The sequence below is a fragment of the Podarcis tiliguerta genome, assembly GCF_965153285.1.
Source record: "Podarcis tiliguerta genome assembly, chromosome: 2".
In the NCBI taxonomy this organism is placed as follows: domain Eukaryota; kingdom Metazoa; phylum Chordata; class Lepidosauria; order Squamata; family Lacertidae; genus Podarcis; species Podarcis tiliguerta.
Window position 1 is genome coordinate 106,627,233 of NC_139535.1, and position 24,140 is coordinate 106,651,372.

Here is a 24,140-nt window from a genome sequence, read left to right on the forward strand (position 1 = left end):
GTAGACACCCTCCAAAACATTTCATGATGGGAGGAGAGGGGAGATCAGTCCACCTGGAAAGCAGCCTTTGCTGAATTCCACCTTCTGTGTATAACTCTGACAATGGATCATTCCTGTGAGGACTGTTCCCACTCTACTAATCACCAGGGGTGTAGTTTGGGGGGGGGGGTGAGCTGCCAGGGTGATAACGCTGGACACATTTTTCTGGAGGGCGTGCTGCTCACACCATCCTCCCGCTTTGAACAGCTGGGATTTGATCGGATCCCAACCTTGCAAAGTGGCACAGGGAGGGTGGTGTGAGAATGATGCAACAGTCATGCGCCCTTTGATCCCAGCCCCTTGAGGCTAGAAGGACGCAACAGTGTCCTTCTCATGCCCCTGAGGTGCTCTGTGAGACTGGGATCTGTTCAGATCCAAGGGCTTGTGTGCGGCAGGCTCCGATTGCTCCCTGTGCCTCGCCTGGCGCATGTGCCCTGGGCGCCATGAAAACATGCTCCGCTGCTGCACATCAAGGAATGAGAAGAGTGTTTGAAAAGGGTTCTGTTTTTAAAGAACCAGGAAGCAGCCTCACATCTCTTCAGACAATTAATAGTAGAAGAAGAGGAGGAGTTTGGATTTGATATCCCGCTTTATCACTACCCTAAGGAGTCTCAAAGCGGCTAACAATCTCCTTTTCCTTCCTCCCCGACAACAAACACTCTGTGAGGTGAGTGAGGCTGAGAGACTTCTGAGAAGTGTGGCTAGCCCAAGGTCACCCAGCAGCTGCATGTGGAGGAGCGGGGATGCAAACCCAGTTCACCAGATTGCGAGTCCACCGCTCTTAACCACTACACCATGCTGGCATCTAGCTCAGAGTTGCCCACACTGATTGACAGTGTCTCCCCAGGGCTTCCAAGGCAGGGGTCTCTCTGATCCCTGGTGATACCAGGTATTATGTACTGAGCTGAATCCTAGAACAATAGGATTCAGAATGCAGCAGTCTGATTGGTCCGCAGGAGCCATCCTATCCAGCTCCAGGTGGAAGTGAATCCGCAACCTGATTGGCTTGCAGGAGCAGCCAGTCAGGCTTCTGGAGGAGGTGAATCCGCAACCTGATAGGCTAATTCTGGGCTGCTCCTGTAGGCCAATCTCGTGGGGACCATTGTGTAAATAATGTATATATAGCTAGATGTTTTGGGGAAAGTTTCATTCATTGCTACTATGAGCTGAATAAAGAGCATGAAATTCACACTCGACTCCGAATATATTTCACTGGCAACGAAGGTGGGATTCTGCTGAGCTGACTGCCATGCACAGCACCACTGCCTGCCGCACCGCTACATCGCACCGTGTATCCAGGCTTCAGCTCCGGGACACAAGGAACTCAGAATGGCAACCGACAGCAGCTTCTCGCCGTTCAACCCAGCATATTCCACCAGGGATCGCGTCTGTATGCATAGCAGAGGTTCTACCTTTTTGGAATGTTCTTCCATTGTCACAGCCCATGCTGTACTGTTCTCCCCAAACTGTATCAGCATACAAAGAAAATGCACGAAGCTTTTGGACCCAACACTGTGCTGAGGCATTCAGTAGAAACAGGTGGAAACCTGAAGAAGTACAACCAGTTCCAGGGGAAGTTGTTGTTCTAGGAGCATCCCTCTTTTTGTTCTTTTTAAATTTGATCTGCCTTTCTAACACCTCTGGTGTTTGGGTCATCTAAGTGACTTGTGAGAGGGGACTCTTTCTGAACATAGCAAGCAGCCTGAAGTGAAACCTAGTCCTGGATAACAATTCTGACCGTGATCTGATAGTCCCTTCAATCACAATGCTTGTTCTCCTCCCTTAAGAGTTATTTCAGGTAGTTGCTAAGGCACAGCTTCTTGTAACTTTTTTCTCCCTCCTGCTTCTGCTAGTGTCCTTCTTGCTCAAGATAACCTTCCAGTTTAACCAAGGATATTTGAGAACTGGAACTGAATTGTCCTCTTGGGGGACACAATGTTTTGTTTGGGCAGGCTTGGGAAATTCTGTCCCGCTTTTGATCGTTATCAAATTTGGCTTCATTAGGAAGCATTCCTTGTCTTGTGTCTGAGTCATTGGATTTAAGAGCAGACAGTCGGCTAGTTGCTGGGCATTTAAGGAGGCAGCAAAAACTGTAGCATGCAGGCTGGTAAATCTTTCGGGCAACAGAAAAGGGATATCAATAGCAGCTATCAATAGCAGCAGTCAATCAAAACTCTGGACAAATGGTTTACTACACTTCTATACTGATCAATAACTGATTTTTTGGGACAGTATACGTTAATCAAGGCTAAAACCATAAAGAAGAGCAGTACGTAAAATCTAAAATGGAACAAAAACAGCACAAGACAAGAATAAAGCCAGCAATGGAGGATCACGGTAGTTTACAAGCAATGCCAAAACAATTTCTGAAAAGTATAGGAGAATAAAAAGGGCAGGCAGAGGGTTTTCTTGGAATGGCTCCCATCAGATGCCAAGGAGACAAATAACTGTACAACCTTTAGAAGACACCTGAAGGCAGACCTGTTTAGGGAAGTTTTTAATGTTTTATTATGTTTTCATATGTGATGGAAGCCGCTCAGAGTGGCTGGGACAACCCAGTCAAATGGGTGGGGTAGAGATAAAAAAATAGTAATCATCACTTGGTGCCAAAAAGACCACAGTTTAGCTGCCAGACAAGCCTCTTTATGGAAGGCATTCCACAATTATATTCTGTGAACCACCCTGAGATCTTATGATGAAGGGTGGCATTGAAACCTTCATAATAATAATAATAATAATAATAATAATATTATTATTATTATTAAAGGTAAAGTACTCTTGGATGGTTAAGTCCAGTCAAAGGCGACCATAGGGTTGTAGTGCTCATCTCCCTTCACGCAGAGGGAGCCAGCGTTTGTCCACAGACAGCTTTCCGGGTCATGTGTCCAGCAGGACTAAACCACTTCTGGCACAACAGAGCACTGTGACGGAAACCAGAGCTCACGGAAATGCCGTTCACGTTCCTGCCGCAGCAGTACCTATTTATCTACTTGCACTGGTGTGCTTTCGAGCTGCTAGGTTAGCAGAAGCTGGGACAGAGCAACTGGAGCTCACTCCATCATGGGGATTCGAACCGCCAACCTTCCGATCGGCAAGCCCCAGAGGCTCGGTGGTTTAGATCACAGCGATGAAGGGTGGCATCTAAACCTAAATAGTAATAGTAATAATATTTTAAAAATAAAATAAATAATACATTAGACAACACCACAGAAAAGTCCCCCCCTTTAGTCGCTGGCTGTCATTTGGTGACAGGTTGGCGGGGCACCTGGAGGAGAGCCTTGGAAGATAACCTCAAGAGTTCAGACAGGTATATGTGGGGCAAGAGACTTGCTCCTCCAGGTAACCTGGCCTCAAGCCATTAAGGGCTTTAAAGGTTAAAACCAGCACTTTGAATTCCCTGAGCTGAGGCATCAGAGCAACCGGGAAGCCCTGGCAGCCGAGAGGAGTCGTCAGTTGCATGCCAGGCCTCCCTGCGCAGCAGGACACCTGGTGCTGGAGGCTGGTTTGCGAACAAAAGCTTCAAGAACACCTTGCTATATTGTGCGGCTCTTTCTCTCCCCTCCCCACCCCCCACCTTGCTGACCTATTTGGCCTTCTGCAAATTTGAGCCCAGCTTGAAACCGAGCAAAGGGCCTAATATATTTTTGCGGCTTAGTTGGGGATTCTTGTTAATTTGCAGAGGGGTGTTCGAAATGTGACCAGAAGAGTAATAGGGTGAGAGACTTAAATCCCAATATAGCCGCTAATCCTGCTTAATACGCTAAAGCTCTGCAGACCTGCTCCACTTTGTGGTTAGTCTCGAACCGTGCTTGGTAGGATACGGAAGGAACACGCCGCGGAGATGCAGCGTTGGCAGGTATCGCATCCGAGTTCCTTGTTTGGAAAAGCGAGGAGGGGGGGCTAGCCTGCTGTCTGCCGCTAAATAAGTAAAAGGCTTGGCTTGGCTGGGGCGTTCCTTACGCGGCGCTTTTCAGTTTGAATGCACAGCGTACGGCGAACGCAAGTTCGGACAAGTATCCCTGAAAGCGTGCGGCCGAATCTGATAAAATATATAAAAAATAAAAATTCCAATTTCCTGCCGGTGTAGTGAGGAAGACACTTGCTGGAGTGCTGCAGGCAAAGGCTTGTTAAGGTGGCCAGGCTGAGACATAATCCTCCTGTTTCTTAAAGTGCCTGCTAATTGGTCCCCTGGAACAGATGGAGAAATTCTGCCGCATTTGGCAATAACCATTTCATATAATGGCACCCTTCCTGAAGCCCTTCCTTGATTCCGCTTGCCGGTAGCCGTAGGTGGATTTCTGTTCCCAGGTTTGCTTTGAGCAGAATTTCCCGAGACAAAAGGGCTAGGTCCTAACTCTTCCATTAGTCAGGCTCCCTTTCTTCCATATAAGGCCATCCTGTTTTATCATTTCCTGCTTCAGCTCCTTTTTCTTTCCCTCTTCCTCCTCCCTCTCTCCCTTCCTCACCCTGGATGCAAGCTTTCTCCATGTGGCACAAGTTGCAACTGTTCACAGCTGTCTGAAACAGCAGAGAGGGCTCAAGGTCGGCGCTTTCGACTTCCTTTCTTTGGGGAGAGGAGGGAGTGGAAAAGCAGCCAAGCTGCTCTTGGCTTTTTGTTTTGTTTTGTTCCTTTAAGAAATAATAATCCCGGGACCTTTAAGTAACCGGCATTAACTTCTTGCTTGCTTCTTGTTGTCGTTTCTTCTCCTCAGAACACGGAAAACCTGCCCCCTCATTTCAAAAGGGGGACCCTCAGCGTCCTGAAGAAAAAGTGGGAGAACCCGCCGCTGGGGACAGAGGCTCGGAAGGAAGCTGTCCGAAGCAGCTGCGCTGAGGTTAGGCAGAAGTCTGTCAGCCCCGGTGGTGGAATTGAAGGCAGCGCCGCTTCCCTAGCCGAAACTGACAAAGGCCCGGGGATTGGTCCCGGCTTGCGGCTCCGTTCCTCTTCCGGAGTGATTGGCCGGTTCAGATATCCCAGTGTTGACAGCGAGGAGGCGAAAGCTCATTCGCCCGAGAGTGGGAAAATGGAAAATTGCCTTAGAGAATCTGTTGTGTATTGAGTCAAAGGATTTTATATCTGTATTATTATTGTCTATATTTGCATTAGGGTAAAGTAACTGCCTTTTGGTTTCAGGGGGTACAGCTACTATTGGTTCATTTAAACTGCTGTATTTGGATCCTCTGTCTTATTGGTTTCCTCCAAAAGGCAGGACTGTGATTGCCTGATATTGTTCCCTCCAAAATGTATCCTTTCTAGCTAGTCCCCTGTCCCTATAAATGTAGCTTTCCCCTCCTCAGTCTTCAGTCTTGTTTGCTGTAATAAAGAAGTGTTACTAGAGAACTGTCTCCAGCAGATTATGTCAAGAGAGCTGAAATCACAAACCCCACGTCACAACACTGCAACAGTCTATGTAATGGTTCAGCTACCGAAGCTTTATGGGGTAAGAACGAATGATAAAAGTTAATAAGTCCCAGGAATGACTGCAACTCCGTCTTGTTCTGTGGTCGTGGTGCCTCGATGATGGCCTTAATCTTAGCATCTGTGGGGTGGATGCCTGATGCATCAATTTTAAACCCCAAGAAATCCACAGCTGGCACCCCAAAACTGCATTTTTCCTTTTTCAGTTGCAACCCCACCTCCTTGAACTTGAGCAACACTGCACGGACACGCGCAACCAGTTCCTGTGGGTCTTTTCCAGCAATCAAAACGTCATCAAAAAATGGCAAGACCCCCGGCAGACCTCTTAACAGGCGTTCCATGAGCCCTTGAAAAATCCCTGGGGCCACACAAACTCCAAATTGTAATCTGTTAACTCTGAACGCCCCTTTATGTGTGACAATAGTCTGTGCTTCCGCTGATTGTGGGGTTACTGGCAGCTGTTGGTAGGCTTGTGCCAGGTCAATTTTGGCAAACACCTTGCCCCCAGCCAGTTTAGCCAACAGATGTGATACGACTGGAATGGGGTATGAGTTTCCCCTGAGTGCCTTATTGATAGTACATTTGTAATCTGCACAGATCCTGACTTCCCCATTTGCTTTAAGGGGCGTGACGATTGGAGTCTCCCACTTAGCAGAGTCCACGGGTGAGAGAACTCCCTGCTTGACCAATTTATCCAGCTCTGCTTCGATCTTGGGTTGCAGTGCAAATGGCACTCGCCTTGGTTTGAGTCGGATTGGGGCCACCCCAGGGTCCAACTCGAAGTCAACTGGGGGCCCTTTATAACAACCCAGTTTTCCATTAAAGAGACCAGCAAACTCTTTGCATAATGCCTCGCTCATCTCAGGACAGGTTTGGATTGAATTAAGCCCTGATATACTCAGTCCCAGGGCGGGGAACCAGTCAGTGCCCAGGAGACTGGGGCGACTGCCCTTCGCAATCACCAGTTTGAGTACAGCCTGTTTGTCCCGGAACTGAACTCTCACGGCACACATTCCCATAACATGGATGCGGCCCGCTGAGTATGACTGCAAGGTTGCCGGGAAGGGCTCCAGAGGGGGCAACTTACCCCTGGGGAAGAATGTCCTCGCGGTCTGGTCCGACACGATAGTGAATCCAGATCCGGAGTCCACCTCCATGTCGCACTGCTGACCCTCAATCTTCACCTTGACGTGTGCCTTGCCTTGCGCTGGGAACTGCACGACCCTCCCGTTGATCTCCGTTACATAGTGGCAGTCCTTTAGAAAATGGGTTGCTGTGGGCGGTCTGCGATGCTCCAGTCTAGGTGTTCCTGTCGCTCCCAACGCCGCCGATCTACAGACCCTGGCGATGTGACCTGTCTTCCCGCACGTCCGGCACATAGCATCCCGGAAACGACAACTCTTCCGCTCATGGTTTCCGCCACAACCTGGACACCTGCCTCGGTGATCTTTGTGCACTGTGCAGGCCTGACGCACTGACTCGACCCCACGGACTGGGCTCTGGCTCGGAGTAGCCTCTAGCTCGTCCATGGCATGCGCAACTTCTATCTGTGGCTTAGGGGCCTTGCGACTGGCATCAAGCTCCTCTCTTTCATAATTCTCCGTGGCGGTGGCCTCCTTCAAGGCTGAAGCAAGGGTAACCTCTTCTTTAGCCACGATGCGTCTTCTGGCTTTCTTGCTGCTCAGACCACCGATAAACCGATCCAGGAGAGTCTCTTCCAGATTTTGGAAGTCGCAGTGCTGAGCGAGCTTCCGCAGTTCAGCTAGAAATGCAGATACAGACTCCCCAGCACGCTGCTGCCTCTCATGAAACTCCATCCGCCGGGCCATCTTGGTCTCAGTAGGCGCCAAATGGCTTGTTAGGCAGGCAAGAATATCTTTGAGAGATGTCTCACTTAGCTTCGCTGGAGCAAGCAATGCCTTGGCCAGCTTGAAGGTCTCAGGCCCACAGTAGCTCAGGAATGTGGCCCTTCTTTTGCTGGCATCGGTGATCCCTTGAGCCACTGCGAAGAACTCGAAGCGTTCGACGTAGTCTTCCCACGTGTGGGGCTCTGATGGCTGGAAGGGCTCCAATACCCTTGGACTCTCCATTGTCCTGTGGCAGGGTCGTCTTCTCAGCTGGCCAGTGAGTCTTGTTCTTAGCTGCAATCCGGACTCTGAGGCAGGGCTGCGTTTAACCGCTCCTCAGCATTCCGGATCCCATCCTCGTCGCCAGTGTTGTGACGTGGGGTTTGTGATTTCAGCTCTCTTGACATAATCTGCTGGAGACAGTTCTCTAGTAACACTTCTTTATTACAGCAAACAAGACTGAAGACTGAGGAGGGGAAAGCTACATTTATAGGGACAGGGGACTAGCTAGAAAGGATACATTTTGGAGGGAACAATATCAGGCAATCACAGTCCTGCCTTTTGGAGGAAACCAATAAGACAGAGGATCCAAATACAGCAGTTTAAATGAACCAATAGTAGCTGTACCCCCTGAAACCAAAAGGCAGTTACTTTACCCTAATGCAAATATAGACAATAATAATACAGATATAAAATCCTTTGACTCAATACACAACAGAATCCAGACAAGAAGTAGGAAAGCCTGAGGCCAATGAAAACCCAGATTCTTCAGGGAAAATAGAGAAATGTAGCGTTCCTCTGAGCAGGCTAAAGATGATGTTTGAGAGGGGGGATGCGAGCCAGACAAAGGTAAGGAACTGAATTGCTCCAGCTCCCCTTGGCTGTTTTGTGTTTTTTTTTTCCCTGGGGGGGAAACAAGGGGGTGGCTCTCAAAAGACTTGCCCGCTGTGCAAATGGTGATCTTATTCTTCCTGTGGTAAAACGCATCTCATGGCTAGCTGGAGAGGCGCTAATATAACTCGGTGCCCAAGGGAGATGAATGCACACTGCAGAATGCAATTTTCCCACATGCCACACACACGCACACACACACAAACACTGCTGGAACAGGAAATTGAATGAACAAGCATGCTGGCTCCAGCCAAGCCCCAAAGATAACTGTGACCGGATTGCAATTGCAAGCCATTGCTTTCTGCAGCTGTGACAGACACAGACCCTGAAGAGAGCCGGTTTCATGTGGGAGATAAGCTTCTGCTGTCCTTCCCAATGTGTGCATGTCAGCAAATGTTTCTTGTCTGCTAAAAAAAAGGGAGGGGGGAATTATCACAGGAAAAATGCGTGAACATAGGCTGAGAGTGCCTGCTTTTGCTAGTTTTGACTTGCAAATTTCACAGGCCTTGCATTTTCCTACAACTGCTCATGAAATCTGATCCTGCATGTGGACTGCAGACTGTGTACCCCCCGGGAAAATTGCGTAACTAGAAAATGAGTTGCATATGCCAGTGGCTTCAAACACAGTCTGGTTGACTTTTTCCAGTTTTCTCATAGTTTCCTTCACTTTCGTCCCTTTGCATATGTGCTGAGTTTTTGCTAGAATATAAACAGGTATGGCTGAGAACTTTAAATAGCTGGAGGCTTAGGAAAGCCCAAACAGCTTTCAGTCGAGGTAAATTTAATAAAATTAGTATTTAAAGTTGTTTCGGGAAGGAATGGTTTGCTTTATCTCAGTTGTAACTGATTTTAATTTGCTGACTGAGCTGTTCAATGAGTTCTGAAAATGATGTTCACTGGAGAAACCGCAGGGTGTGACTCTGTAGGTCTCTTCCAAGAAACTGACACCAGCTCTCTGGAGAATAATAACTGTGTTGCCCTGAGCATAACAAAAGGAACTGTTTCTAAGAGATTGGACCACTTAGTCTAAGTGTTGTTATTGTCGATATCAGGAAATAATAAAAGTAGATTAAGGCCTGTTCACATTAAACCATGGTTTGTTTTAAATTATGGTTTAATGTGAATGCTTTTTCCTCAGTTCCTGCTTCTCCACAAATGAAAGAAGCCAGTTTTTGGCTTTGCATGCTGTCTGAACCCTAGCTTGTGGTTTGTTTCCTGCAAATAAAGCACAAACAGTAGCCAGGGTTTGTTCTTGGCTAACCATGGTTTGCTCTTGCAGTTCCTTTGGAGGAAGCAAACCATGAACCTGGGTTTGGGCAACATGGCAAGCGAAACTTGTTTAGTCAGCACTGGAGCAGTGGAAGGAACACGACAAGATTGTCTGAGCAGTGTGTACTTCCAACTACAGTGGTACCTCAGGTTACATACGCTTCAGGTTACATACGCTTCAGGTTACAGACTCCGCTAACCCAGAAATAGTACCTCAGGTTAAGAACTTTGCTTCAGGATGAGAACAGAAATCGTGCTCCGGTGGCATGGCTGCAGCAGGAGTCCCCATTAGCTAAAGTGGTGCTTCAGGTGAAGAACAGTTTCAGGTTAAGAACAGACCTCCAGAACAAATTAAGTACTTAACCTGAAGTACCACTCTATAGTTTATCGTGAACTATGGTTTAGCTTAATACGTGAACCAGACCAGCTTGTACCATTCTGGTGCACGTACGAACCTTCACATTGTACAAAATATTTTAATGTTGTGTTTCCTAGAATTCTAAACAGAAACGGACTGAATGAGAGGTCATTTTACTGCTCCTAGTGAGCGATCAAGTTTTCCCCATAACATGGCAGCTTAGCTGTCTAGGAATATTCTTGAAGCAAGCCAGATAATTTGGGCTGCCACAGCAATTCCAGAGAGACAGAGTGCATAGGTTGCAAGGTATATCCTCCAGTTTGAGTGCACATTTATTATCGTCCCAGTTTGTCGAATGGAAAGAAAGGGAAGGGCTTTTTTGTTCAGCTAACCAACACGGTTATAAATTATTTGCATTTGAGTTGTTGTGCTCGGATAGTCACGCAACACTAGGTGATCCTGCTAGGGTGGGAAATGTCTCTGGAGCAGCTGTAACCACTAGATTGTGAGGTACACAGACTTTTTTTGGTAAACTGATAGCATAATAATCTGCACTTTGTTCAGGCATACTTACACCCATGCCGTTCAGGAGTTGCAGCCCAAGTACAGTGGTACCTCAGGTTACATACGCTTCAGGTTACAGACTCCTCTAATGCAGAAATAGTGCTTCAGGTTAAGAACTTTGCTTCAGGATGAGAACAGAAATTGTGCTGCGGCGATGCGGCAGCAGCAGGAGGCCCCATTAGCTAAAGCGGTGCTTCAGGTTAAGAACAGTTTCAGGTTAAGAACAGACCTCCGGAACGAATTAAGTACTTAACCCGAGGTACCACTATATTTGAAACCTCTTTCTTCCCTCCCTCTTCGTCCTTAAGATCTTCCAAGGATGGCTACCGAAAATGCAGAAAGGCCTGATATTTAAGAAGGCAATGGGGCCTTCTGCTCTGAGCAAGGATTGCTTAGGAAAGGTTTTCAAGCGCCAAGACTTGTGTGCATGTGATGTTCGCATCCGCGTGCCATAAAAGAGCATCACTATGGGAAGAAGGTAATGGAAGGGCGTTCAAGTCCAGGCAATGAGTGCCTCATTCCTTGGGCTTTGGGAGTTGGCCGAAATCCATTTTGGCTTGCTTGAGTCATGGAGTGGACGTATCCTCTGGGATGATGAAGCAAGAGGTGCAGTAGGGGCTGCCAGCTATGATTTATCTTTCCAGGGACTGACTGACTGACTGCAGGGACTTCAGCCAGTGAGCTGAGGTTGGATTGCTGTCAAAGAGTATAGAATGAGGTGCAGGAGATCCCGAACAGTGATTAGAAAACCGCTGAAGGACTCTGTGTAACTTGGAGCACTTGAGAGCGGAAAGTTAGGGGAAATGGCTTATTAAACCTCTTTTTAAAAATTTAAAAAATCCTGGTTTGTGGGAGCCTGCCCATTTTCAGATGAAATCAGTTTTTCTCTAAAACAAAGCCCCACATTACAACATTTCCGGTTGGTTAAATTAACCACAGGCAGGAATGCAATCTTAATTGTTTGAATATTAAGAAACACATTTAGAGAGGATGAAATTAGATCAGACAGAACCTTAAAACGCAATTGTGTGTAATCTGAGTTAGAAGCACCGCTGTTGGGTGAGCGGGTAGTCACTAGTTTTGTTGAGTTGGAATATAATTGTAACAAATGTAACTTCTATATGGGGAAAAGAGAATAAAATATTATTACCAAACTTTTTTGTTTGAATCCACCTGGGGTCATTGGCGTAGCCAAGGGGGGCAGAGGGGAGACTGCCCCCACATCAAGTAAATAAATAAAAATACCTAACTGACCAATTGCATTGCAGATAGCTCTGTTCTGCCCCCCCCCCCATAAATAGCGCCCCAACATAAATCCTGGCTATGCCCATGCCTGGGTTCCAGTCACTTGCAGAAAGCCCTGGTTTTCTGCAAAAGAAATGCTACTAACGTGCCAATTCATGAGGATTCTCTGAGCATGCACCATGTGTGAGATAGGCAAAGAGGTGATACCTCATTAGAAGTAGACTTTATTTTTGTCAAGATGCTGGGATCTCCGGAAGAGGACATACTGTAATTCCAACTCATAGAATCATAGAGTTGGAATAGACCACAAGGGCCATCGAGTCCACCCCCCTGCCAAGCAGGAAACACCATCAGAGCACTCCTGACATATGGCTGTCAAGCCTCTGCTTAAAGACCTCCAAAGAAGGACACTCCACCACACTCCTTGGCAGCAAATTCCACTGTCAAACAGCTCTTACTGTCAGGAAGGTCTTCCTAATGTTTAGGTGGAATCTTCTTTCTTGTAGTTTGGATCCATTGCTCCGTGTCCGCTTCTCTGGAGCAGCAGAAAACAACCTTTCTCCCTCCTCTATGTGACATCCTTTTATATATTTGAACATGGCTATCATATCACCCCTTAACCTCCTCTTCTCCAGGCTAAACATGCCCAGCTCCCTTAGCCGTTCCTCATAAGGCATCGTTTCCAGGCCTTTGACCATTTTGGTTGCCCTCCTCTGGACACGTTCCAGTTTGTCAGTGTCCTTCTTGAACTGTGGTGCCCAGAACTGGACACAGTACTCCAGGTGAGGTCTGACCAGAGCAGAATTGTGTGCCCAAGTAGTTTTCCTGGAGCTGGTGCAAGTGCATTGCAAGAGACTTTATTCACTTGATGATGGGAAACTTGAGTCGCCAATCTAACGTTATGCCTGGAAGGACGCTAGTCTCTGAAGACTGCGGCCAATGATTCTGTCCTTCAGGCTTCTTAATTAGAAATCGACCCCTAAAACAATTGAGACCCCATTACTGTCTGAAAGCGCCACACCCTTTGATTAATTATTCCTGCCTTCCATCAGGATTTGTAAAATGAAACACTCACCAGCACCTTTAAAAAAAACCTGATCTGGTTCTTCCTTATGATGCAGAGTACCAAAGAAAACACTTTAAAATACTTCAAGGGATTCGTCTGTTCGGAACAGAGAAATGGTCTTGAATCAGGCATAGGCAAACTCTGGCTCTCCAGAAGTTTGGGACTACAATTCCCATCATCCCTATCTAACAGGACCAGTGGTCAGGGATGATGGGAATTGTAGTCCCAAATATCTGGAGGGCCGGAGTTTGCCTTTGCCTGCTCTTGATCTCTCTCTAGAGCTCTCGCTGATGTTAAAACTGCTTGTGCCTTGAGGTTGATTGATCTTGGCTTTTGCACTTCATCTAAAAAGAGGGCTGTTGAATCACAGAATTGTAGAGATGGAAGGAACCACGAGGGTCATCTACTCCAACCCCTGGCAATGCAGAAATCTTTTGCCCAACACAGGGCTCGAACCCACAACCCTGAGATTTAAGAGCAGGGGTCAGCAAACTTTTTCAGCAGGGGGCCGGTCCAGTGTCCCTCAGACCTTGTGGGGGGCCGAACCATATTTTGAAAAAAAATATGAACGAATTCCTATGCCCCACAAATACAGGCATACCTCATGTTACGTTCGTTCAGGTTACGTCCCGCGGTGACCCGGAAGTACCGGAAAAGGGTTACTTCCGGGTTTCACCGCTCATGCATGCACACAAGTGCCAGATTGCGCCACACACCTGCGCAGATACGGCGCTTCAGGTTGCGCTCTTTTCATGTTGCGAACGAGCCTCCGGAACGGATCCCGTTCGCAACCAGAGATACCACTGTAACCCCAGAGATGCATTTTAAACAAAAGCACACATTCTTCTCCAGGCAGGCCCCACAAATAACCCAGAGATGCATTTTAAATAAAAGGACACATTCTACTCATGTAAAAACACGCTGATTCCCGGACCATCCATGGGCCGGATTGAGAAGGCGACTGGGCCCCGGGCCTTAGGTTGCCTACCCATGTTAAAGAGTCTCATGCACTGCCAACATGTTCTTCCAAGGCACTATTTGAGTCCTGCTTATGGGCTGCCCAAAACTATCTGACTGGCCACTGTGAGAGCAGGGTGTTGGACTTAGACGGGCCTTTGGTGTGATCCAGCTCTTACATTCTTAATAACTTTTAGTGTAATGAACTCTTAAGTCTACTGAACCTGGGAGGTCTCATAAAGTGGGGAGGCGTGACTGTGACTACTCAGACTCTACACAGGGATGGATGACAGGCTGTTTCAGGGAGGGATGCCCCCTTTCTGGCCATGCTTCTATAACTTTAGTAGCTGAGTGAAGGATAGAAACCCACCTACATAACTTTTCCTGACCGAGGTGGCTTTTCCTGCATCAACAGGGCTTTAAACCAGGTGATATTTCAATAGCACTTGCAACTTTTACAATTCTGCACACGCTTATGTGCATTTTTGCATATACAGTGGTACCTCGGGTTACATACGCTTCAGGTTACAGACGCTTCAGGTTACAGACTCCACTAACCCAGAAATATTACCTCGGGTTAAGAACTTTGCTTTAGGATGAGAACAGAAATTGTGCTCCGGCGGCGCGGTGGCAGCAGCAGGAGGCCCCATTAGCTAAAGTGGTGCTTCAGGTTAGAACAGTTTCAGGTTAAGAACAGACCTCCGGAACGAATTAAGTACTTAACCCGAGGTACCACTGTAGGTTTGTGCACAATTCTGCGTATAATTTGTGGGGCTTTAAAAAAAAACACAACCCTGAGTGTTTCAGACATAATTGGGACTCGTTTCAAGAGGTCGTCTGATTCGAGCAAAGTTTGATAGGGTCAGAACTGCCAAATTATGTGCATAAATCTACTTAAAACTGGTTCCTCCTGCATCCTTAGTTAAGCACCCACCCCAGTTGTTCTTGCGTTCCCCATGAGAGGTTTCTTAAGTTTGCCTTCTTCTAACAAAAGAAATCAGAAACTCCTGTCTGCTAGTTTCTGCTTGCACAATGGGACATCTCTTCCCCTCCCCTACAGCCCACGGTAGGCTCTCAAAATCTGCTCCAGACCGTTGGAAGAGTCCCAGGAGCAGATTTTGGGGATGTGCAGCGAAAGGATAGGAAGGGGAAGCCTAGTTGTGTGAGGGGAAGGAACTCTACCTGTGCAGTGTTGCATACAGTCGATGAAACCCGGTTAGGTATCTAGTTTGGCCCTCGAACATTCAGTTGGATTTAACTTTCTAGTCAGAACCCCAGGTCCTGCTGTCTTCCCTTGTCTCCTTTTTGAAGGGAGCGGGTGGCGCTGTGGTCTAAACCACAGAGCCTCTTGGGCTTGCTGATCGGAAGGTCGGCGGTTCGAATCCATGCGACGGGGTAACCTCCCGTCGCTCTGTCCCAGCTCCTGCCAACCTAGCAGTTCGAAAGCACAGTGCAAGTAGATAAATAGGTACCGCTGTGGTGGGAAGGTAAACAGCCTTTCTGTGCGCCCTGGTTTCCGTCATGGTGTGCCAGAAGTGGTTAGTCGTGACCCAGAAAGCTGTCTGTGGCCAAACACTGGCTCCCTCGGCCTGAAAAGCGAGATGAGCACCACACCCCATACTATAATTGCCTTTGACTGGGCTTAACCATCCAGGGGTCTTTTACCTTATCATAGCCTTGGTGACTATTTGATCCCAACCTGGTTTATCTGGGAGCAAGCCCCACTTACTCCAACGAGATTTACTTCTGAGTAGACAGAGGTTAGAATTGCTTTGCAAATGGACATTTTGATGCTCTAGCAATTTGGTTCAACTGAATGAAGTGTTTTTTCCCCTTTCTGTTCTAAACTTCCTGTTAAGAAGTTTCCATTCCATGGAAAGTAGAAATTGCTAGGTTGCTGTGAACTTTATTATATGTGGCCGTTACAAGCAGGCGTGTATTATTTCCCTTGCCAGCTTTCGCAGGCTGCTCATGCCCCAAAGCAATTACGTTTTGAATTTTTTTTTGTATTTTAATTACGACACCTCCATTGAAATCATGACTCCAGCTTCTTCCTGATGCTGGGACTTCCTGGAACTTGAACGCTGACCTAAAGTTCTGTTGACACAAACTATTCATGTTAAGTGTTTGGGAAAATCCTCACCAAAACGAATTCCTGTCTGCTTACGGCAAGCTGGGGGTTGGGGAGAGAAGACGCGGGTTAAATTGCTCCAAATAAACTTGAGCAACCTCTCGCTTTCATTTGAAAGCCTCTACTTTTAACAAGCGTTTTAGCTGATCTGCTTTCTAGCCAGCTGCAAATTGTTTAATGTTTATGTATGCTGCTAAATAGTAAAATGCATTTTCTCAAGCTTTGAGTTACCACCCACTGGTAAAAGGAAATACCATCTTTAATCCCCCCCGGCCCAATATTCCTATTAAAGTAATAATCCCAAACCCAAAATTGCTTCCAAAATTTTTGTGCCTTTGACTTGCAGCCCCCACTGATTCAGCTTGAAGCTTTTTCTGGTTTTGAAAGCAGCCCAAATTAGGGCTGGGTGATATCTGGTTTTGAATATTGCGAGATACCACCCAGCTAAATATTGCAATATACCGATATATCACAATGTCCGAAATAAGGATGGAGCTATGCAGAGACATTGCCTGGCTTCACAGTTTTCCCCACATTGTGATTTTTGCATAGGTCAAAAACTATGAAACCAATATCATGAAAATGGACTTGAAACCGGTTTTGGACAATATATCGCCTAGCCCTAACACACATCATGGTTTGAAGTATATTTCCAGGTCAAAAACTATGAAACCAAATTGCTATATGGACTTCAAACTGGGTTTTGATGATATATCGATACATTGCTCAGCCCTAGCCCTAGACCAAGGTACCTAAGCAATTACTTCTTCTGGATATGCAGTTTGACAGAGTCCTCTGGCACTTCTTAAAGACTTCCTGTCACATGATATTCCGTAAATAGGAGTCTCTTTCATTAGATGTGGAGAAAACAGCAGTGGGGAGCATATGTCCATATACAGTGGTACCTTGGTTCTCGAACTTAATCTGTTTCAGGAGTCCGACTCCCGAAACCGTTAGAAAACCAAGGCGCGGCTTCCGATTGGCTGCAGGAGCTTCCTGCACTCAAGCGGAAGCCATGGAAGCCGCGTCAGACGTTCGACTTCCGGGTTTGCGGCATTCAGGAGCCGTTTTGTTTGACAACTAAGCCATTCAAGAACCAAGGTACCACTGTATACCCATTGTGTGCATGCATTGCGATACAGTTGAGGAAAAGAATATGTTCACAGACATAGATATCAACAAGGCAACAGTTCTATTTCCCCTCTTTTGAATGCCTGATTTATGCCCAATAATAATAATAATAATAATTTATAATAATTTTTTATTTATACTCCTCTCATCTGGCTGGGTCTCCCCAGCCACTCTGGGCAGCTCCCAACAGAATATTAAAAATACGATAAAACATCAAACGTTAAAAACTTCCCTAAACAGGGCTGCTTTCAGATGTCTTCTAAAAGTCAGATAGTTGTTTACTTCCTTTACATCTGACGGAAGGGCGTTCCACAGGGCAGGCGCCACTACCGAGAAGGTCCTCCACCTGGTTCCCTGTAACCTCACTTCTCGTGGTCAGAGAACCACCAGAAGGTCCTTGGAGGCGTTCCTCAGTGTCCGGGCCAAACAATGGGGGTGGAGAAACCTTCTTTGCATTGAGTTGCAGCCCATTGTAGGTTCGGGTGCTAAAAAGAAGCACCCCACCTTGATGCAAAATAGAAAAATGTAAAGAACTCCTGCCAACCTAGCAGTTCGAAAGCACGTCAAAGTGCAAGTAGATAAATAGGTACCGCTCCGCAAGAAGGTAAACGGAGTTTCCGTGCGCTGCTCTGGTTCTCCAGAAGCGGCTTAGTCATGTTGGCCACATGACCTGGAAACTGTACGCCGGCTCCCTTGGCCAATAAAATGAGATGAGCACCGCAACCCCAGAGTCGGCCACGACTGGACCTAATGGTCAGGGGTCCCTTTACTATGTTCTATGTGAATAAGCAGCCTGCTATAGATCGCTTTACTAATTCTTCATCAACAGAAAATCTTGAGACCTTTGGTCTGAACTGGTGGTGATGGACCAGGAATGAGAGGTTGGGAGTTGTGGTGGGTAGCTCAAGGAATATGTTGACCTAATGCACGGCACGGGTGAAAAAGCCAAATCCTATGTCAGGGATCATTAGGAAAGGATTGAAAATAAAAATGCTAATAATCATACCAATGACATGATAGAAGTTGGTCAAATTATGCCTGGCACTGGAGAAGGTTGATAGAGAAAAGTTTTTCTCCCTCATAACGAGGGCCGGATTTAGTTTTGATGAGGCCCTAAGCTACTGAAAATAATGGGGCCCTTTATATGTCCAACTGTACTTTGTCAACAACAAATTGTAGCTGTTTTTTGTGTTGAATACATGCGATATGGTAATTTATGGACCTAATAGGTATCTAAAGACATTTGCACATAACAAAATATGTATTTTATCAAAGTAATTTTGGAAAAGTCCATGCAGAATGTAGGCACTCTATATAGAGAAATGAGCAAACCAGTGATATTTTAGGGAGTAGGCTAGCAGGCGGGGGCTATTACTTACATCATAGGAGCCTACACAACACAAAACACTGTTGCTGTATGTAGGTTTTATTTTATTTGTTTTTTATCTTATATCTTGGAAATGTACATCCACCTTTTTTTCCTTTAAATTTTTTTGGGGACCCCAAGAGAGTGGGGCCCTAAGCTATAGCTTGTTTAGCTTATACTGTACGTAAATGAGTCGTAACACTGGTTGGTCTCCGTGAGAACAGAATGCCAGTCAAATGTACCATTAGCTCCACCCAGCAAGTTCTTCTTAGGTTCTTTCTGTCTTAAGACCCATGTGATTGCCAGTTTTGAGTAATTATATGCAGGCCAGTATTTGTCAGTCTTACGAGATTTCATTTTTATTGGCATTGTAACTTTTCGTTAGCTTCCCTGGGAATCTGTAGAAAGGTGGAGTTAAAAGTAATAAACTTCTTTTTTTAAAAAACACAACAGAATTAAAGGTTTGAGCAAGCCCTGGGGCCTCATTTGGCAGTGGGGCTTGTCTGTGTCTTGTACATTCAGCTTTGTAGATTAATATTCACTTAGTTTAAGATTCCCACCGCACCCCCAGCTAGGTAACTGTGGCCCTACCTAGGTTATAAAGAAAGGGGTTGTGATTGGTACAGTGGTATTGGTGTGCATGGAATCAGTGCTTTTTTTTCTGGGGGGGGGGAAGTGGGGGAAGTCACCACAAAGTTCGTTTGTTCCTCTATTGTGAGCCCAGTCGCAGTGCTACCCCCAGCCTCTGCCCAAGGCAGTGGCTAAATGTAAGATGTGGTTAATAAGCTCAAGCAGACAATGATCTGGATTATAAGTGGCCACAACTTTGATTACAGATATATGTGGATTTTTGGCTCAGACATTGGATGTATATCTGTTCTAGCCCCCACAGACAAAAAAATAAATATTTAATTTTTTAAAAGTAAGGGGAACCCAGTTTCCCCTAAAATCTGCTCAAGAAAGCCGCTGCATGGAATGATGGGTAACCATTAAAAAAAGAGATCTCTGCCCCTTTGGTGCAGAGATGCGGGTGGCGCTGTGATTTAAAACACCGAACCTCTTGGGCTTGCTGATCAGAGTTTGAATCTGCGCAACGGTGGTGAGCTCCCATTGCTCTGACGCAGCTCCTGCCAACCTAGCAGTTCGAAAGCATACCAGTGCACGTAGATAAATAGGTACCACTGTGGCGGGAAGATAAACGGCATTTCCGTGCGTTCTGGTTTCCGTCACGGTGTCCCATTGCGCCAGAAGCGGTTCAGTGATGCTGGCCACATGACCCAGAAAAGCTGTCTGTGGACAAACGCCGGCTCCCTCGGCCTGAAAGCGAAACGAGCGCTGCAACCCTATAGTCGCCTTTGACTGGACTTAACCATCCAGGAGTCCTTTACCTTTACCTATAGTTTAATGTTTGACGGGGGGAAGACAACTGAGGGAGGGTTGGGAAGGGAGATGCAAGAATGAGGAGGCAGAAGGACAGCTAGCTAAGCATGCATGCTTTGTTCCAGCTGGGATGGAGAGTTATACGAAAGTCTTAATGGACGAAGTGGGTTCTGGCGAGTGCATCTGAAGGAGGAGAGAAGGGAAGCTCTGAGTCCAGACACAGAGTAGCGAGGAGGAAAGAGCAAAGTAGTTTTAAGCGAGCTGGAAATCTCCAGGTGGTTTAAGGCCACAGATCAGGGAGATGGAAGGTCTTTGGCACAGGAGCTAAAATAAGCATGAGGAGTAGAATGGGACAGAGGAGAAGAGAGAGCTGAGAAGTAAGGACAAGGTATTTGTGCTGGAAGGGAAGCTACTGGAGATATTTGAGGACATCCATGATACAGAGATAAACAAATACTCGGCCACAGAGTTCTGGATAGAGTTGTGGAAGGACTGAGGTTGTGGCAAAAGGAAACCTAGAAGGCTTGTTTTAGAGGCAGGAGCTAACCAAGCATTTCAGCCAGGGAAACCGAGGAGATGTAGAACTGATTTTTGTTGTTACGTAAATGATGTATATTCTTTATATTAATGAATATAATTTTATTGGCCATGAAACCTGTGTGCTCAAAAGCACGATGCTCAGACAATCCGTTTCGGAACGAGCCAGTAAACTGATGGGTTTGTGCCTTTCTTTCCTTTTGTTTTTAAAGCAGGTTTTTCGTGACCAAGGCAGGGCTGCTGGTGGTAGGAGAATCTCGGAGAACAGCTTTTCCTCGGAAGACCTTGACTTCAGTTCCGGAGAAAGAAGCCACAATGTCTCAGGTGGGCAGCGTTCAATGTTGCATGGATCTTTGTGAAAGACGGCTTCTCCCCAAATGGTACGGTACACTGGTTAAGCATCATTTTGGCAAAGTGGAAGAGGGATCATCTCCAAAACTTGGGATGTCCGAGGACGGCACTGCGGATCAGCAGTGCTGCCATACTCCATGGTTTGAGGGATGGCAAAGCATGCCAGGACTTTTTCTGTGGTGGCCCCCAGTTTGCGGAATTACCTCCCTTCTGAGGTGCATATGTGCCATCACTTCCTGCTTTTGGACAGTTGGTCAAGATGTATCTCTCTACCCAGGCCATCAACTGAGTGGATGTTTTCCCTCCTTCTCTGCTGCTGCACACTGTCGTCTTGTCATTCTGTTGTTAGCTGTTTTGTTATTTTAATGTAAGTTGTATTCTGCCGATTGTGCTTTGTTTTGTAACCTGCATTTGGACCACTTGGTGAAGGGCGAACAAACGATAAACTAATTGATGTTCCTCTCATTTTATGCAGAGTAGCAATAAGAATAAGAATAAGAATAATTTTATTATTTATACCACACCCATCTGGCTGGGTTTCCCCAGCCACTCTGGGAGGCTCCCAACAGAATATTAAAAACACAATAAAGATAAAAGGTAAAGATCTGATACATGCTTATATAATGAAAACCTATGCCCTTCATTTTAATGTCCGGGACTGATATCTCTGAGTTGTTTTTAGAATTGCAGTTGCAAATTTAAAATTGCCATTATCATTGCAACTGCACCCTATGCGCTGCTGAGATCTTCAGTTTTTATTTTTGGCCCCTGAGGCGGCAAGAGGGTGTACAGTACATGAAATAAAAAGGGGCCAGTATAGCTATTTCGTGTTATAAGGAAAACCATGAAGGCACACAATATAGATTCATGTGAGGCATCTCTTGGGATAGCATTATTCCACGCATGCATAAGAGAGCATCGGTAGGGAAACAATATGCATCCATACCACAGATAGCAGCTGGAGGATTATTGTCAATCTTCTTGCTTATTATTATGATTGATGCCATGATCTTTGTTGTCATCACCAACAATGCTAGGGCACCATCATCAAGCATTGTAAATCAGCGTTATCATTTCCCCAAATTGTACATTTGGGGGGGGGGGTTGGGGGTTGGGAGAGAAACTAAGGCAAAGACTACCTTGGCAGAGGCAATTTTGGATTGGGAGAGGACCTCCGGTTCATAGCTGAGTCTGCTGACTGATTTGTGGTCCGTAGTCCATAATTTATTTGTCCTTTGCTTTACCAGTCTGTGATAATCCTGCTAGCAGTTGCTTTCCTGAGGGAAATACAGTTGTTTCTTTTGACATCTTTCCCTTCACAACCAGTGCTATTTGCCTTGCATTCCTGAGCATTTGCTTGTCTTGCACCTGCTCACTGTACAAGGCTTCTGGTGGCATGTATTTGTGTGTATTGATGTTTCCTGTTGCTGCTGTTACCTGAAATGAATTGGCAGACGCGGAAGAAGGGGTTGGGGTGGGGAGAGCAGAAACTCTTAGCTGTTGTGAGCGCAGAAGCAACAAGAGACGATTCTTCAACGGCTGTAGGATAGATAGCGTGGCATAACAGTGCAACTAGGTGGGAGGCCAGGACAGTTACTTGACCCACCCTGGGTTGTACCATGCAGTGGCGTAGCGTGGGTTGTCAGCACCCGGGGCAAGGCAAGTAATTTGCGCCCCCTAACCCGTGGATTTGCGCCCCCTAACCCTAACCCCCAGATGTTGCGCCCGGTGCGGCCGGCACCCCCTGCACCCCCCACGCTACGCCACTGGTACCATGTGAGGGGGAAGCTAAACTACACTTATGGGGTGAAGGGATGAGCCTTTCCATTGCCTTCTTGTTGCCCCTGAAACAACAGTTTTGGGGTGTATTTCTCCTAGTGACCAAACATAGCCCCAGCAGTTTGGAGAAGAGAATCTGCCTTTCGGTTCAAACGTACGAGCAACAAAAACGTTCAGGCTTCCTCCCACCCACCCACTTCTGTCTGCCAATGCTACACTTTTAAAAGTCTCCCCATTCTCCTGCCTTGAAGGGATTGGGCAATAATCTGTTCCTCTCTCAGTGCCAGTTTGGCCCTTGGCTAGCAAAGGAGATTGTGGATCCTTTAAAACAGGTGTCAGAACAGCCCTTGAGATGCAGTTATCATGCCTTGGTTAGGGGAAATCAATTCCTTGATGGCCTTTCTCATTCCAAATACCATCTCTTTCTCTTTTCTGCTTCCCTCTCCCACCCCCACCCAAAAATATATGATTTCATTCCTGGACAAATCTGCATTAGGGGACGTGGGTAACACTGCGGTCTAAACCACTGAGTCTCATGGGCAGGCATAGGCAAACTTGGCCCTCCAGATGTTTTGAGACTACAATTCCCATCATCCCTGACCACTGGCCCTGTTAGCTAGGGATGATGGGAGTTGTAGCCCCAAAACATCTGGAGGGCCAAGTTTGCCTATGCCTGTTCTTGCGCTTGCCGATCAGAAGGTCGGCGGTACGAATCCCCACGACGGGGTGAGCACCCATTGTTTTGTCCCAGCTCCTGCCAACTTAGCGGTTCGAAAGCACACCAGTGCAAGTAGAAAAATAGGTACCGCTGCGGCTGGAAGGTAAACGACGTTTCCGTGCGCTCTGGTTTCTGTCACAGTGTTCCGTTGCGCCATAAGCGGTTTAGTCCTGCCGGCCACATGACCCGGAAAGCTGTCTGTGGACAAACGCTGGCTCCCTCGGCCTGAAAGCAAGATGAGCGCCGCAACCCTATAGTCGCCTTTGACTGGACTTAACCGTCCAGGGGTCCTTTACCTTTTTACCTTAGGTAAAGGTAAAGGGACCCTTGACCATTAGGTCTAGTCGTGACCGACTCTGGGGTTGCGGCGCTCATCTCGCTTTACTGGCCGAGGGAGCCGGCGTACAGCTTCTGGGTCATGTGGCCAGCATGACTAAGCTGCTTCTGGCAAAATCAGAGCAGCGCACAAAAACGCCGTTTACCTTCCCGCCGGAGTGGTACCTATTTATCTACTTGCACTTTGACGTGCTTTTGAACTGCTAGGTTGGCAGGAGCAGGGACCGAGCAACGGGAGCTCACCCCGTGGCGGGGATTCGAACCGCCGACCTTCTGATCGGCAAGTCCTAGGCTCTGTGGTTTAACCCACAGCGCCACCCGCGTCCCTACCTTTTTACTTTACCGACTAGTAATGACAACTGTCTGCTCTCGTGTTCTAGGTCATCCGCTGTGCATCTCTCCGACATCCAGCCTGGAAAAAGCAGAGAGCAGGAAGAATCAGGAGATGCCTCGCTTGTCGGAAACATCCATCAAGGATCGGCTTGCTAAGTACCAGGCAGCGGTCTCTAAGCAGGGCAGCTCTGGTGGTCTTGTGGTAGGTCCTCCCTTTCCTATAACTGGTTGGCTGTTGCTTTACCAGAGCCCACTGCATGAGGGGTGACTCCAGCGAAGGCTGATCTTGTTTGGAAGAAGGTGCAATACTTGGATCCTTGAGGAGTGGCGTTGGTGACTTGTACAATGCATTTTATACAGGGCATGTAGGTTGTTTTAAAGCTGCTGAACGGGTTTTCAGACACCCCTCTTCCTCCTGCTTTT

General features: G+C 46.9%; 1 protein-coding gene across 12 annotated transcripts in view; it reads left to right on the plus strand.

Annotated features, from left to right (window-relative positions):
• The window catches only part of LIMA1 (LIM domain and actin binding 1), a 77,640-nt gene that overhangs the window by 31,670 nt on the left and 21,830 nt on the right, over positions 1–24,140 (plus strand). For 4 of the 12 annotated variants that reach the window (XM_083427417.1, XM_083427409.1, XM_083427413.1 and 1 more), the window contains exons 4-6: positions 4,752–4,874; positions 20,413–20,524; positions 23,765–23,919. In XM_083427417.1, the coding sequence (XP_083283543.1) occupies positions 4,752–4,874; positions 20,413–20,524; positions 23,765–23,919 (390 nt within the window). Of the gene's footprint in view, positions 1–4,751; positions 5,081–8,021; positions 8,155–20,412; positions 20,525–23,764; positions 23,920–24,140 lie in introns of all 12 variants that reach the window. The other 8 variants (XM_083427418.1, XM_083427410.1, XM_083427416.1 and 5 more) reach the window with 3 other exon arrangements.